This window comes from Copadichromis virginalis, linkage group LG13 (assembly GCF_057382275.1).
Source record: "Copadichromis virginalis isolate Kocher_CV1m ecotype Utaka linkage group LG13, C_Virginalis_male_GT1.1, whole genome shotgun sequence".
NCBI lineage: Eukaryota > Metazoa > Chordata > Actinopteri > Cichliformes > Cichlidae > Copadichromis > Copadichromis virginalis.
This window is the reverse complement of record NC_140630.1, coordinates 29,519,005-29,536,085: the sequence shown is the minus strand read 5'-3', so window position 1 is coordinate 29,536,085 and position 17,081 is coordinate 29,519,005. Positions and strand designations below refer to the sequence as shown.

Genomic DNA, 17,081 nt, shown 5'->3' with positions numbered 1-17,081 from the left:
TTCCACTCAACCCAACCCGAACAGCAGCCAGAGAGAGAGAGAGAGAGGTGGAGAAGGCAGAGTAACCCATCTGGCTACATTAGGTTGGGGAAACCTGCAGTCAGCTGAGACTGAAGAAGTCACTTGGATGATTGATGAAATGTTTCTCCCACTGAAAACGCTACGTTCAGATGAACAGAATCAACGTCTCAGATCTCCTTACCTGGATGACTAAGCATGCATCAGGACAAGTTCCAGTAAGGGGAAATGATGTTTAAATAAGATCCAACAGAGCGATGCAATGACATAAATCAGGATGAGAAACAATGGGACAGAATGGCTCAAGCTCAAAGGCTTCATTACATTAGTGATCTCATGAGTCAGACCCTATTCATTGCCAAACCCCACCATCATTTGATCTCAGATACGCACGTTGTATCTTAAACTGTGGTAACATGAAAGTTGAGAAACTAACATGTTACCAAAATCTGTTGCCAAAGTTTTCAAAAACACTTTTGTCATAGTTCCAAATAGAGAGCATGCCTTCAACACTACTTTTTGCCATGTTGACACAGAGACAGTTTCATAAGATGGTAAACAATACCATCTTATGGGATTGTAAAAAAAACCCCCAAAACCCTAAGATTGATTGGGCCAAAAGGTATCGAGGTTACAAAGAAAAATGCAAAAAAGAAGATTCGTTTTTTATGGTCTCTGGAATTAATTTTTTCCATTACTAGATGTAAAAGATGCAGTCATTGTGATATTATCCATTGATAAGCATGTTGGCCGTTACTATTTTAGTGCTTTGAAACCAGAGTTGATAAAAAGGAATAGATCTGAGTGAAAGGGACACTGTATGCTCATAACACCAGAACCTGTCAATCATAAACTCCCTAGGGCAGCCCCGGCCTATAGTATAGCCCATTTTATTATCTGTATTGTGGTCCTTAATGAGGGTAATAATGTCAGTCAGTAAGTAAGGCTTGAAAGTGAAAAGGAGAAGGGTTGCTTTCTCATAGACTTCTATACAATCAACGTAACTTTATTCTTTCATGAGTTATTTACAAGTTTCTGACCACTTATAAAATGTGTTCAATGTGCCCATTGTGTTGGATTGTCAATGCAACCCTCTTCTTCCACTCTTCACACACTGATAGCAACACCGCAGGAGAAATGCCAGCACAGGCATCCAGTATCCATAGTTTCAGGTGCTGCACATCCCGTATCTTCACACCATAGACAATTGCCTTCAGATGACCCCAAAGATAAAAGTCTAAGGCTACGTCCACACGTACCCAGGTATTTTTGAAAACGCAGATTTTTCTATGCGTTTGCACCTTTCGTCCACACGTAAACGGCGTTTTTGGTCACTGAAAACGAAGATTTTTAAAAACTCTGGCCAGGGTGGATATTTTTGAAAACTCTGTTTTTGCATTTACGTGTGGACTAGAAAAATGGAGAAAATGCAGCGTCAAAGGTGTGCGCATTTTTTAACGTCACACTGTGCGCCACGTTATTGTTTCGGTGAAATGAATTTCTACAATACTGTTAATTCTACTCTCTGCAGTGTTTAAATGCTTACATATACACACAGTTACTGTCCCTCCACACAGACGACTCGGTTCTGCTTCTATGCCCCAGCTTTGTTTACTTTTTCCCACCGAGGCTTCTAGACTTCTGATTGGCCAACATTTCGGCACGGTTAGGAATCTAGCGCCACCTGCTGCTTTGGCATGTTCATAGCAGCGTTTTCCTTCATTTCTGCCTTTATGTGTGGACGGGATTATTTTTTTAAAACGAAAACGAAAAATCTCCGTTTTCAAAAATACCCGTGTACGTGTGGACGTAGCCTAAGGGGGTCAGATCGGGAGACCCTGGAGGCCATTCAAGTGGCTCACGACGACCAATCCACTTTCCAGGAAACTGTTCATCTGGGAATGCTCGGACCTGGCACCCATAATGTGGTGGTGCACCATCTTGCTGGAAAAACTCAGGGAACGTGCCAGCTTCAGTGCATAAAGAGGGAAACACATCATCATGTAGCAATTTCAAATATCCAGTGGCCTCGAGGTTTCCATTGATGAAGAATGGACCCACTATGGTTGTACCCCACACACCACACCAAACCATCACTTTTGTTGTTCCAACAGTCTTGGAGGGATCCATGCAATGTGGGTTAGTGTCAGACCAATAGCGGTGGTTTTGTTTGTTAACTTCACCATTCACATAAAAGTTTGCCTCATCACTGAACAAAATCTTCTGCGTGAACTGAGGGTCCTGTTCCAATTTTTGTTTTGCCCATTCTGCAAATTCTGTGCGCCGATCTGGGTCATCCTCGGTGAGATGCTGCAGTAGCTGGAGTTTGTAAGGGTGCCATTTAGCTAATATCTGCCTAAGGGATGTTCGACTAATGCCACTCTCCAGTGACATGCGGCGAGTGATACGCTGTGGGCTCTTGCTGAATGAAGCTAGGACAGCCACTGATGTTTCTTCATTAGTAACAGTTTTCTTGAGTCCACATTTTGACCAATTCAACACTGAACTGTAGCGTGGGAGATGGGTGGTCTCGTAGGGTGTCTTGCATTGAAATCTGCTGCAATGACCCGGTTACTGCGTTCACCAGATATCAACACAATTTCGATCCGCTCCTCACGGGTTAACCTCTTCGACATGTCAATGGCTGTGAACAAAGAGAAACTTGTAAATAACGCATGAAAGAAGAAAGTTACGTTGAAACCAAGCACACCATTGTTTTTCTTGTGACATTAGCAATAAGTTTGATGTGTCACATGGCCGTCTTCCTATTGAAAAAACAAAAGTTGTATCCAAGATGGCCGACTTCTAAATGGCCACCATGGTCACCGCCCATCTTGAGGAGTTTGCCCCCTCACATATACTAATGTGCCACAAACAGGACTTTAATATCACCAACCATTCCCATGTTATTACAGTGTATCCATATAAATGGCCCACCCTGTATATCTCTCATGTATCTTTAGATGTTTTTGTCTTTTCAAACAAATAATTGATTTAACAACTATACACAACAATCTGTAGTGGTAACTAGAATTGCCAGTAATCAGGAAATCATATGACACATATAAGAAAAATCTACGATGCATCCATGTTTGAACAGTTTGAAATCTCTTCACATTTCAGCCTCACTTCATATTATAGTTTACTTTATTGTAGAGTTTTGCTTGGAGTATCAAGCTTAAGAGTACACGATTTTCTTTATTTAAGGATGATTGAGTGTGATATGAGTATAATATGATTTATGAAATGTTATATAAAAAAACCTTAAAAATACAATTTTATTTTTGTAGCACTTCTAATATGATCTGTCCTCGCTTCATTATCCCCATTACCTTCAGGACAATTTTCTCTCTCTTTTTACTTACTATCGTCTTCTTGCTCACTATTTGGTACACAGGCAGACCTTTATTAACGCGAGGACTGATATCAGTCTATCTTCTTACAGCCTGTTTCCGTTTTCAACCTGATTGTGATACCCAAAAAGATAAGTTAAAAGTAAGTAAGTAACATTTTATTGGCCATATGCTTTCAACCTTTCAAATGCCAGAAGATAAAACCAAATGTTAAGCAAAAGAGACCACTGATTTCCCAGATCTTAAACTCAAAGGAAGAGAGACCTGCTCGGGATGTACAGTGTTCCCCAATGCTGGTTCTTGTCCATGGAGAGCTCTAGAAGGCAGAATCTTAAAATGCTGTCTATGTAACTGAGTCACTGCATGCTGTGAGTAATTGGAAAACTTAGACGACGTCACCGCAGCATTCTGAACAACCTGATTCCCAGGAAGTTTTGCTTAAGACAAATAAACAAAGACTGCAATCCAGACGTGATGAAATAAATGTATGAACAACAATTTCCAGTTCTCAGTACGACACAATGGGAATTTGTGAATATTCCTTAAGTGATGAAATCAAGAGTCGGACTTGTTTCCGGGAATAGCACTGTTAGTAATGGTGTTACTTAACTCTAATGGATTACTATTTCTATCATTACAACGCCGTTACAGTTACTAACAAGAAAATGCGTTGCGGATGTGTTACTTTTTCAACACACAGACGGTTGAAGCTGTCTGCTTTATCTTACTGGGACCTAGCGGGGCGAAACAATCACACAAGTGCTGCTGATTGGCTGAGGAAGAATAAAGTAGTCATGGTAAACCAATCAGATGACATACCAACAAGATGCTATGTCAACCCAAGGCAACCCTGATTCTCCATGTTTGTGTTAAAAGTGTGGACTTCAAACTTTATACTGTGGAGGTAAGCATCAACGACACAGAACTCTCAGTTCTCACTCCTTCTTTATTCGTCTCCAACATCAACTGCGCATATCGCACCACAAAACACAGGAACACACTTCCTATACACTGGGTGTGAGTGGAGCCCTCTAGTGGTCCACCACACATGCCCCCCCCGAACACCCAGCAGAACTAGTCCAGGACCCGGGGCTTAAGCAAACGGCCGGAACGGCTGAACTGGGGGGGGTGGGGAACTGACAGAGGGCAACCCAGCCCGGGAGCGAGGCTGGCACTGGTGGTCAGAAAAAGCTGCAGACGACTCGGAGCTCTCAGTTCTCACTCCTTCTTTATTCGTCTCCAACATCAACTGCGCATATCGCGCCACAAAACACAGGACCACACCTCCTATACACTGGGTGTGAGTGGAGCCCTCTAGTGTCCACCACAATACCAGTTTTTAAAATTGTGCTGATAGGCCATGTAAAACCAGAGTTATGATAAAAAATATAAGCAATGTTTTTTCCTGAATACATCTCCACTCTTTCCTACTGGTGGAAAAATGTACCATGTTGACCATTAAAAAAATGAAATAGCAACATGGCATTTGGTTGTTTAGGAAGAGGAGGAAATTTCAGGAGTGATGGCGGTGAGAGAGAGAGAGCGAGTTTTGAGAACTGAGAGATTTGTGATGTTTAGCGTGTTTGCAGTGTGTTGTTAGTGTATTGTGTTGTATATTTAGTGTGTAGTGTAGTGGATAGTTTTGTTTTGTGTGTCTGCTGAATGTCACGGGTGCTGCCAAAAAGCCACCAAAGCCAGACGCCGTCTGTAGGTGGAAAACAGGAGTGATACACTTCCTGCTTTCATGCCTGCAGGTATCAGGCTTGTGATGTTCTCCTTTATTTTACAGTGGACAGAAATGAGTTGTTGGAGTGGTACAAATAATTTGTGTGGCATCTTATTTGATGCAGAACGCCTGAGTGTAATGTAAATAGTTTGAAATAGTTAAAAAAAATGCCTTGGCTGCATTTTTAGGTAAGTAGCTGCATATAACTGTTGTTTGCAAAACTTGTGCATAGATTTTGAAAATTTACAATTTATATTTGCATTTCAAGTTAATGATTCGTTAAACACGTTTGTGGTTATTATAGTAAAAATTACAACTTTTTTCTACTTGGATTTAAAGATTTTTGTGTCTGATTTTGGATCAATTGTGTTAATACAGTATGTCAAAATGATAAAATAACTGTAAATTCAGACATGTGAGGTTTTGCTGAAAAGAATGATACCAAACAAGGGAAGGTAAATATTTTTAAAGGTGAAATGTAGAAGTAAAATCAAAAGTAGTCAGAAACAGCCAACTATACCCTGGAGCCCAGAGGGATAAACATTTTTTTCAAAATAACATAATAGTTACTTTTCCTAGTAATTAGTTACTTGTAACTCAGTTACTATCAAGGCTGGGGCGGCAGTGGTGTGGTGTTACGAGAAAAGAACCCAAAATGCAGGTACTGGCTGGGGTGCCAGTGGGTGTTTATTTACAGTGAGGGTGAAGTACAAAACAGGAAATAAGGAACAGGGAGCTACTAAAGCCTAGACTGGGAAAAAACGAATAAACAAACCTGAAAGCATAAGGACACAGGATGATACACAGAGATGACACGGAGAAAGCAGAGCAGAGACGCGGAGAAACGCTGAATAACACAGACGAACCGAGAAGGAACACAGGCAGGCACACACTATATATACACACAAGGTAATGAGGGAATGACACACCAGAGGGGAACACAGCTGAACCTAATTAGACACGACGAGACACAGACCTTCAAAGTAAAACAGGAAATTCACAAACTGTTCTACAACACTAACTCAGGGACACGAACAGAGCACAGGAGGGAGAACACTAAACAACACTGCTGGTGAGTCATGGACTCTTCCAGGGCTGCCCTTTGTCACGGATTCTGTTCATAGTTTTTATGGACAGAATTTCAAGGCGCAGCCAAGTGGTGGGAGGGGTCCACTTGGGTGGTCTCAGAATCTCACATCTGCTTTTTGCAGATGATGTGGTTATGTTGGATTCGGCCTCCAGCTCCGACTGGAGCAGTTTACAGGCCAGTGTGAAGCGTTGGGAAAGAGGATCAGCACCTCCACATCCTCAGCCGGAAAGGGTGGAGTGTCCACTCCGGGTCAGTTCCTGCCCCAAGAGGAATTTAAGCATCTTGGGGTCTTGTGCACGAGTGAGGGGAGAGGGGAGTGAGCGATTGACAGACAGACTGGTGCTGCAGTGATGCAGATGCTCTACCGGGCCGTCGTGGTGAAGAGAGACCTGAGTGTATAATAAAGGTTATCTTATCTTATCTTATCTTATCTTATCTTATCTTATCTTATCCTATCTTATCTTATCTTATCTTATAAGCGAACCTCTCAGTTTACTGGTTGATCTACGTCCTTACCCTCTCTTATGGTCACGAGCTGTGGGTAGTGACTGACAGAACGAGATCGAGGATACAAGCGACAGAAATGAGCTTTCTTAGAAGGGTGGCTGACCTCTCCCTTAATGATAGTGTGAGGAGTTTGGCCGTCTGGGAGGGGCTCAGAGTAGAGCCGCTGGTCCTCCACATCAAAAGGAGCCAGTTGAGATGGTTCAGGCATCTGACAGGGATGCCCTCTGGACGCTACCTATCTTTTTTTTAATATATTAAAAAGCAGTGTCATTGAGGTATTTTAAAATGCCATTTCATCACGCTGAAATGCACTGGCTTCCTCAAAATCCTCTGCTTACCTCATGGCACACCGGCTGAGAACTATTAAAATAACATTTAAAGCTACTTTGTGGAAGTCTTGCTAAGCTTACTGCTGAAAATCTAAGTGTACAAACGACTGCTTGGACTAACGTTAAGTTGCCACTATATGAGCTCACCTTATGTCACATTGTTTGGAGAGGGATCTGCTGCTGCTCCGCTGGCTGTTTATAAAATGAAAGTCGTTTCGTCATGGTTTTGTGCTGGGTTATTTTGGTAGTGGCACAGCTACATTGGCTCCCTATCTTTAATAACTGCTCACAGTTACACTAGTCAACATGGTCACTCTTGTTTTGAAAGAAATCTCCTTTCTTTTGTCTTCTTGTTAGTTTTATAGTCTGAAACTGTTTCCTTGAGATGACATAGCAACAGTCACCTTGATAGAGTAAATTAGCTGTACTTTAAAGGAGAGACCAGGTGTAGAGTGGACTAAACACATTTTCTGCCATTTGTAGGGAGGCAATTTATAGCAATTTAAGTCACATACTAACTGTGTAGAAAAAAAAAGAAAAATAAAAACAAATGTTTTGCATTCCAAGCTTGCCGTGGCCCCTCCTACTGTTAGGGCCCTGGATAGTCTTTCCCACATTTCCCCCACTAAGCAAACAAAAAGAAAGGTATCATCTCCCCATAATGTCATATGTCATAATTTACGATTCTCTCAAAATATTAATTATTACACAATTTCCTGACATATTGTGTGTCATAAAATGTCAAGAAAAATGTCATAAAGGTGCTTATTACACGTCACCGTCTATAATAGCAGAAGTGGTTCAGCTGCAGAGCCACTTCTCTGGAGCACTCATAACCCACAAGTTCTAACAAGCCCTCAGACAAAGACAGCAGTTATAAACTGCCAAGGATCTTATCACATCACATCACTTTCACTGCACAAGCTGAAGACACATCGCCGTCTTCTCATGCGGAAAGCAAAGAGTCAGTGTTGACTGCTGGTGAGTATGAAACTTTCTACTTTATATCTGTTTAGCATGCAGGGCATAAATTATGATTATTTGTTATCCACGGTGTGCACATAAATGCTGCCATGGCAACTTTTAAAAACAAAAGTTGTTAGTCTAACATGAATCCTGGTGTTTTTTAATGGTTAATCCTACGCTACATAGAAAGGAAAATGTATCTTTTATGAAATCATTTTCATAACTTACACAGTTTGCAAACTGCTTTGTTAGACTGCATGGGAGATTCGCACTGAAGTTTAAAAAACAAATAACTACATGGTATGCATAAATGGAAATCATTAAATGAGCTTCTTTATTTTCTTCCAAAAAGTTAGACGAAAGCTTCTAACAATAAACTAGTTACTGTATTCAAGTTTGGCTTCAGATATATATCTTACTGATAGATGCTTTCATCTAAAGGGAAACAGACGAATAAGGTAGAACAGAAGGATGTGTAAAGTTTCAGGTGTGTGTGCTAGTATTTCACAAAATGTTCAATAAAAGGAAAAAATTATTTTCTTTGCACTTCTCTCTTTTATGACAGAACACATGACCTGCTGAAAATAAGGAAGTACGGATAAACCAAAGAGCTCAGAAGGCACGTAACTGAAATGAAGGCAGTAAATAATTCTTCACTGCACTGCAGCGGGCACATGAAAAATAATAAAGAAAATATGTTCATGGAAATAGGCTTGATAATTGAGATACTGGGCCTGCCGGGAACAATAGTATCTTTGTGGATTTTCTGCTGTTGCATGAAGTCATGGAAACCTCACACCCTCTTCCTCTTCAATCTGGTTCTTGCTGACTTCTTGGTCCTCATCAACGTGCCTTTCCGCATCGACACCCACCTGCGAGGGAAGTGGGTGTTTGGATGGGTCTGGTGCAGAATCAGCCTTTTCATGCTGACTGTCAATCGCTCTGCTAGTATTGGATTCATGACAGCGGTGGCACTTGATCGCTACTTTAAGGTGGTCCACCCACATCACTGCATCAGCCAAATGACTTCAGCAAAGGCGGGCTGGCTCGCGGGCTTGATCTGGGCTGCTGTGGTGGTCCGCGGGATTCCGCTGCTGACCGCTAACCTTTTCCACCAGGCGAGTGGCAAGTGCCGTAGCTTCAACTCCTATGAAGAAGACCCTGTGCCGATTAAGCTGCATTACATTGCCTTTGTTGCAGAGTTCCTCCTGCCCTGGTTCTTGCTGCTCTTCTGCTCAGCAAAGATAGTCTGCCGGCTTCGCCAACGGCGAGTAGGCAGGAAGCTGAAGGGACGGAAGGCCATCAGAGCGGTCATGGTGATCATTCTGGTGTTTACCTTGTGCTTCATGCCAAGCGTCATCACAGGCCTAGCGGCGGCCTACATCAAGGGAAACCACCCCCATGACTGCGAGTCCTACACTAATGTAACCCAGGTTTTCATGATATGCATCGTGTTAACCTACCTCAACAGCGCTTTGGACCCCATCGTCTACGCTTTCTCCAGCTCCATGTTTCGTGATGCCCTCAAGACCTCCATCTGCTTCAAGAAGATCTTCAGACCGGTTAGCACGAGAGTCCCCAACAGCTGAAAGGCAAAGATTTTGAAATACAATGAATGTCTGCTTCAATGGAAGACTGGAAGCAGCATGTGTGCAAGATGCTAAAGACTCTGAAGACTTCTGTGAGTAACGAGTGAGGAGTCCATGAACTGTTTGGTTCATATATTGTTACTGACTAAAAAAAACACTGTTAGGCAAACTTTATATAACGGCATCCCCCAAACTACCTTCTGCTTAGCTGAAATAGACAAGTTTATAAACTAGCTAACGCTTGTTAGATAAAACATCAGTGGAGAAAATTTAAGTAGAGAAAAAGCTAGCTTAAATCACCTTCTTACTATGTTAAAGATGAGTGACTGATGTGGGGAGAGTGTTTCTTGCCAAGAGCCACTAACTGCCACTAACTTCTCCATGTGTATTTTCAGATTCGTACAGCACACATTCGACAAAACAAGCTGTTTTGTCAAGCTGTCAAAACAGCGTGTGAAACGCTTTTCAGTCTTTGGTGGAGTTTGTAAATGCTGTTTGACATTAAGGAGAATGTTGCAAGAATAAGCTGTCTACAATTTGAACAAAGTTTGGTTGTATACACCTTTGTGACTCCATTTTTCATTTTGTAAGTCCACACATGTGGAAGAGCCTATCTAACTGTCAAAACCTGCCAAGCCCATAAATGCCACAATTATTGCTGTTGTAGAGCACATTTCTCAAGCTTGAGTCAACAGTTTCTTCACCAACATAGAGGATAATGTTTTGGTAAACAGTTTATCACTCCACGAAACCAGAAGAGCAGTAAGCGTGTAGAATGATGTAGCAAGAAGATGATAAAAGAATATGGGACGATGCAGAAGTGTGTAGAGGTGGGATACTGGTCAAAGCACCATCTTGCTACTGTAGTGCACTATTGCATATTTTTGCTGTTTCCAAATTGCATTTTGTACTGGTAGTCTAGATTTTTTCACCGCTTCTGTGTTGTTGCACAAATGTATATGTTAGAACACATATTCTGACAGAACCAGATGAAAGTGCCTGCTTTCTTTAGAGAGTAGCATGGAAAATCTTGTCTTTCAAATAAAGAAATCAGGAAATAAGACACACATTGCCTGAGTTAAACATCCCTACAATCCTGCTTTACACACTGTCGAAGCAACTTGTAATTTTGTGTGGCGATGATTTTAATACTTTTGACACGAGTTAAAGATTTTGGGTGATTAACGGCCTCTTGCAGGTCAGGTTGTTCTGCTGTATGTTTGCACTGTTTCTTTCACAGGTACTCCAATCGCCATTGAAGTACCTGTGTTCATCCTGCAATGTGGATATAATAAAATCAGTAAAACATGAACGTTCATTTTTTCTGTTTTTCCCAGACCTCCATCCATCAACCACACACACTTTACTCAGCAGAAGAATGACAGGGATAAGAATCTTTTCCAGCAGACATTTGGCAATAGTAGAGAAAATCCTGAATGGGCCCAAACCCCAAACTCACATGTACCTGCACGAATTTAAAGTTTTCAACAGTGGGAAGAAGCTGGAATCTCTCTTCTCAGATATGTGATAAGAACAAAGCAAAGTTTGTTCAGACAAATGAGGAAAGAATACATAACTCATGAAGTTCAGTTATTTAGCTTGCTGTGATTTGCCGACCACATAATTTGTTATTAATTATTTAACTCCTCAAAGGGCATCCTGCTGATCAGAGACGTTTACTTAACATAATAAATGGAGCCCTGGATAACAAATGATGTTCGTTAATTAAATCTGTGTTGCCTAGTATGACTCATCTGGCTTACTAACACCCTGGAACGTGATGCTTAAGGACCCACATCACTACATGCAGGTGGACTTAAATGTTGAGGGCGGGACTCTTCGCAGGCCAGTCAAATTCATCTACACCAAACTTGCTCATCAATGTCTTTATGGAAATGCTTTGTATATATACATATATATATATACAGTGGGGCAAAAAAGTATTTAGTCAGCCACCGATTGTGCAAGTTCCCCCACCTAAAATGATGACAGAGGTCAGTAATTTGCACCAGAGGTACACTTCAACTGTGAGAGACAGAATGTGAAAAAAAAAATCCATGAATTCACATGGTAGGATTTGTAAAGAATTTATTCGTAAATCAGGGTGGAAAATAAGTATTTGGTCACCTCAAACATGGAAAATCTCTGGCTCTCACAGACCTGTAACGTCCTCTGTAAGAAGCTTTTCTGTCCCCCACTCGTTACCTGTATGAATGGCACCTGTTTGAACTCATCATCTGTATAAAAGACACCTGTCCACAGCCTCAAACAGTCAGACTCCAAACTCCGCCATGGCCAAGACCAAAGAGCTTTCGAAGGACACCAGGAAAAGTATTGTAGACCTGCACCAGACTGGGAAGAGTGAATCTACAATAGGCAAGCAGCTTGGTGTGAAAAAATCAACTGTGGGAGCAATCATCAGAAAATGGAAGACATACAAGACCACTGATAATCTCCCTCGATCTCGGGCTCCACGCAAGATCTCATCCCGTGGGGTCAAAATGATCATGAGAACGGTGAGCAAAGATCCCAGAACCACACGGGGGGACCTGGTGAATGACCTGCAGAGAGCTGGGACCAAAGTAACAAAGGTCACCATCAGTAACACACTACAACGGCAGGGAATCAAATCCCGCAGTGCCAGACGTGTTCCGCTGCTGAAGCCAGTGCATGTCCAGGCCCGTCTGAAGTTTGCCAGAGAGCACATGGATGATACAGCAGAGGATTGGGAGAATGTCATGTGGTCAGATGAAACCAAAGTAGAACTTTTTGGTATAAACTCAACTCGTCGTGTTTGGAGGAAGAAGAATACTGAGTTGCATCCCAAGAACACCATACCTACTGTGAAGCATGGGGGTGGAAACATCATGCTATGGGGCTGTTTTTCTGCCAAGGGGACAGGACGACTGATCCGTGTTAAGGACAGAATGAATGGGGCCATGTATCGTGAGATTTTGAGCCAAAACCTCCTTCCATCAGTGAGAACTTTGAAGATGAAACGCGGCTGGGTCTTCCAACATGACAATGATCCAAAACACACCGCCCGGGCAACAAAGGAGTGGCTCCGTAAGAAGCATTTGAAAGTCCTGGAGTGGCCTAGCCAGTCTCCAGACCTCAACCCCATAGAAAATCTGTGGCGGGAGTTGAAAGTCCGTGTTGCTCGGCGACAGCCCCAAAACATCACTGCTCTCGAGAAGATCTGCATGGAGGAATGGGCCAAAATACCAGCTACTGTGTGTGCAAACCTGGTAAAGACCTATAGTAAACGTTTGACCTCTGTTATTGCCAACAAAGGTTATGTTACAAAGTATTGAGTTGTATTTTTGTTATTGACCAAATACTTATTTTCCACCCTGATTTACGAATAAATCCTTTACAAATCCTACCATGTGGATTCATGGATTTTTTTTTTTCACATTCTGTCTCTCACAGTTGAAGTGTACCTCTGGTGCAAATTACTGACCTCTGTCATCATTTTAGGTGGGGGAACTTGCACAATCGGTGGCTGACTAAATACTTTTTTGCCCCACTATATATATATATATATATATATATATATATATATATATATTTTTTTTTTTTTTCCATGGCTCCTCCACTGAGGGCGCTGCCAAAGCCTAAAGGCAGATGTCTGGCAGCACTTTGGATTCAAGAACTGTGAATACAGTGAAGAGCTGGACAAAAGCAAAGCCATATGGTAAAACATTGTGGAAATACCACAAATCTCAGAAATCATTTAGCAAGGCATCATCCAGATATGCTAGCAAAAATACCCAACATGAAGCAAAGCTCACTCAAAAAGGCATTTGCAGTGAAGTTTGCATCCACTTTTCCACGTGCTCAAAAAAATAACCCAGTTTATCAAACTTTCATATGTAAAGACATACATCTGTCCAAATCCACGCTACATTTTCAGCAGCAGAGAAAGTCGCTATGACAGCTGGACATCCAGAGCAACAGATAATTACCTGACCGTGTCCCATGTCTTACAGACAAGAACAACTGAAGCAAGCCACACAGCAGTTAATTTATCTCAAATAATGTCCAAGGCAATAGAAGATTGTGAGCTTACAAACAAAACTCTGTCATCATAACTGACAATGCTACAAATATGGTGTGAGCTGTGGAAATAACGGGCTGGTTGCACATTGGTTGTTTTGCCCACACACTCAATTTGGCTTCAGAAGTAGGTCTGAAAGTTCCAGCTGTTGCTCAGCTGCTTGGCCGAGTGAGACGCATAGCATCCTTTTTTCATAGCAGCACTATTGCAAATCGCAGGCTTAAAGAGAAGCAAAAGATACTGAAGCTGCCTGCCCATAAGCTGGTGACTGATGGGGTGACCAGATGGAACAGCACGTTGGAGATGCTGGAACGCTTCCTACAGCAACAACCAGCGATCTCTGCAGCTCTACTCTCACCTGAAGTGAGGAGAAGTGACAGTAATCTCTGTACTCTTACAGAGGCTGATGGAGAAGATATAGTGAAAGCTTTGAAACCACTGAAAGCAGCCACACTGGTTATGGCTGAAGAAAAATCCCCAACTCTATCCATCACCTCTGCACGCACAACTGCTGGACAAGAGGATCAGTGTCTCTCACTGAAGTCAAACAACTTGAAGTCAAAGTATGTTTATGAAATGTGTGTATATGCCATGCATGTGTGTAACTGTAGGGATGCATGTATGACATGAGAAATTATTAATATAGTGCAAAAATGTAAATATTTTAAAAGTGTTAGTTAAAAAAAATTTATTGTTTCTTTGCACTACTCAAGTTTGAATACAAATAGTCATTTCCTTCCATTGCCAGTATTAATATGTTAAATTGTCTGGAGAGTTCAAAATTATTTTGCAAATTAATTTCTCTTTATCAATTAAGTTTTCATTTTTCTACAGCAAGAGTCTGATGGTGACAGAGTAGAGGAAACTGTCCCTGACATCTCCCTTGGTCATGCTGAAATGGATTATGCCCCTCCAACTAAGATATCAAAGGACTCTGCATTCATGTTTCTCCTTGGGCCAGTCCACTCACCAAAAAAAAAACCCAGCGTCACAGAAAACACTAACTGAAAGGGAAAAGGAAGAAGTGAATCGATACAGGGAAGTTCAACCTGTTCCACTTTCTAAGGATCCTTTGATCTGGTGGAGGGACCATGCAGGGGAATATCCTCTTTTGGCTCTCTAAGAAAAGCAGTATCTTTCCTTACCTTGGACCAGAGTTCATTCTGAACAAGTTTTTTCAACTGCTGGTGACATTGTTACTGCACAAAGAAGCTGCATGACTCCACAATATGCAGACCAGCTTCTCTTCTTGCAGAGTCTCCAAGAAGGGAGACGGTAGTTATAAGACTGACTGATTCAAACTTGAATCGAATCGGAGATTGAATCGGGACCTTGTGAATCGGAAGTGAATCGGTTGAAGAAATCAGTGACAATACCCAGCTGTAGTGTGCATGTCTAGGATTATGGTGTTGAACACTGAGCTGTAGGCCACGAAGAGCACCCTCACGTAGCTCTTCCTGTTCTTCAGATAGCTTAGGGTGATGGTGATGGAATCCTCTATGGACCGATTTGCTCTGTAAGCAAACTGGTGGGAGTCAGTCGAGGGGGGTAGACAGTCTCTGATGTACTGAGACAGTGTCCGCTCAAAACACTTCATGACTACAGACGTGAGGGGTATAGGTCTGTAGTCATAGAGGCTGTCTATTCCAGTCTTAAGGATAGGAATGATAGTGGAGGCCTTCAGACAGGTGCAAACAGTGGCATACGTCACGGAGAGGTGGAATAACCTGGTTAGATCCCTCTCCACACCTGGCGGGGGTTGCTATCAACGAGGATGCCCTCTATCCTCCTCCTGTAGGTTTCCCTGGTCTGTTTATAGTTCCTTTTCTGTTAGTACCTACTCGGGTCAGCTAGCCACGACTTGATTCAGCTTAACTGGTTTTCCATTACCACCTAATGTCCGTGGTTGTTGTCATAGCAACGAGGCTGAGCATGACGTAATTAGTATGCCACACGAACGCTACAACAAAGTTGGTTGTTGAGGCAAAGATATAGCTGCTTTTTGTCAGACTCAGGGATCACGGTGTTGTTTTTGTAGCCATTTCTCTCATTGACTCATTTAAAAAATGGCGGTTCTCATGACTCATCAAATGATGCTACTGACCGGTCAGTTGGCATGCAGTCTGATGGCATCACATTTTAGCATCTGCTCAAATCACTTTCGAACCCTTCCTGAGCAGGTACCATTTTAGTACCTGTACCAGGTAATATGACCTAATGGAAAACCCTGAAAACTGTGGCAAGTTGATTTGAGTTGGTTCTAATGGAAAAGGAACTTTTGATCCCCCTCCTCAGGTTGGCCCTGGCAGTGCTGTACAGAGAACTGTTCCTCAGTTTTGATCAGAACCTGTACTTCACTTGTCATCCAAGGTTTTCAGTTAGGAAAAACCTGGATGGTTTTGGTCACTGCCACATTCTCTTCAGAGCACCTAATGTAGAATAAGACAGACTGAGTGAATGTCTCCAGGTCCTGCTGTTCAAAAATGGAGCAGTCTCTCAGATTAATACAGTCCTGTAGCTGGAGAAGAGCATCATCTGGCCATGTTTTAATGACCCAGGCGCTTGGAGGGGTTTGTTTTTTGAGGTGGGGGGGGGGGGGGGGGGGGGGTGCAGGCAGGGATGAGGAGCAGAGAGAGGTGGTCAGGTTGTTCTAGGTGGGGGAGGGATGTAGCCCTCTAGGCCTGCTTGATTTTAATGTACACACGGTCCAGTGTCCTGCCTCCCCCGGTAGGATACTTATCATGTTGGTGGAATTTTGGGGAATACAGAGTTCATACTTGCCTTATTAAAATCCCTGAGCTGTGTGGTTTTACTTTGCCTACTGCTTCCATGGCTGAGTTGCTGTTGTTCCTAATTGCTTCCACTTTGTTATAATATGACTAACAGCTGACTGTGGAATATGTAGTAGTGAGGAAATTTCACAGTTGGACTTGCTGCATAGGTGGCATCCTATCACAGTGGAGTTTTCGGAGTTCCTGAAAGCGATCTATCTTTCACAAAGGTTTGTAGAAGCAGTCTGCATGCCTAGGTGCTTGATTTTATACACCTGTGGCAGGAAGTGATTGGAACACATGAATTCAATGATTTGGAGGGCTGATGCTTTTGGCAATATAGTATACTTTGCTCAACTTCAGCATCAGTTTCTCACAAAGCAAAGCAGTGCAGGCAATCACTGTACTACCGGTCACTCTGCTCCCTTTGAGCAGAGAGTTTCATCAACCACAAACCTAATGCTATCCCTAACAAGAGCACTCTTCTTCTGTTCTCATGTTCTCTCCTTGCTGCACTACCATGCATCCTTACAGCTCTTCCTCTGTCATCGGCAGACTATGTCCCTGCTTAAAATTTATCTGATTGGGCTCCTCTATGCTGCAACTTTTCTACACTCGGGCTCTACAAAATAGTTTTCAGTACTCATACAATAACACTTATTGACAATACTA

The 17,081-nt window shown here is 42.3% G+C and overlaps 1 protein-coding gene across 1 annotated transcript; it reads left to right on the top strand.

Moving 5' to 3' along the window:
* The first annotated feature begins 7,858 nt into the window (after positions 1 to 7,858).
* On the top strand, positions 7,859 to 10,890 carry hcar1-3 (hydroxycarboxylic acid receptor 1-3). Its single transcript, XM_085478398.1, has 2 exons — positions 7,859 to 8,004; positions 8,555 to 10,890. The coding sequence occupies exon 2, from the start codon at positions 8,622 to 8,624 to the stop codon at positions 9,576 to 9,578; it is 957 nt and encodes a 318-aa protein (XP_085334524.1). The 5' UTR covers positions 7,859 to 8,004; positions 8,555 to 8,621; the 3' UTR covers positions 9,579 to 10,890.
* The last annotated feature ends 6,191 nt before the right edge of the window (positions 10,891 to 17,081 follow it).

Excerpts from the sequence above, each read along its gene's own strand:
- hcar1-3 (XM_085478398.1), top strand. The coding sequence starts at position 8,622 with ATGAAGGCAGTAAATAATTCTTCACTGCACTGCAGCGGGCACATGAAA.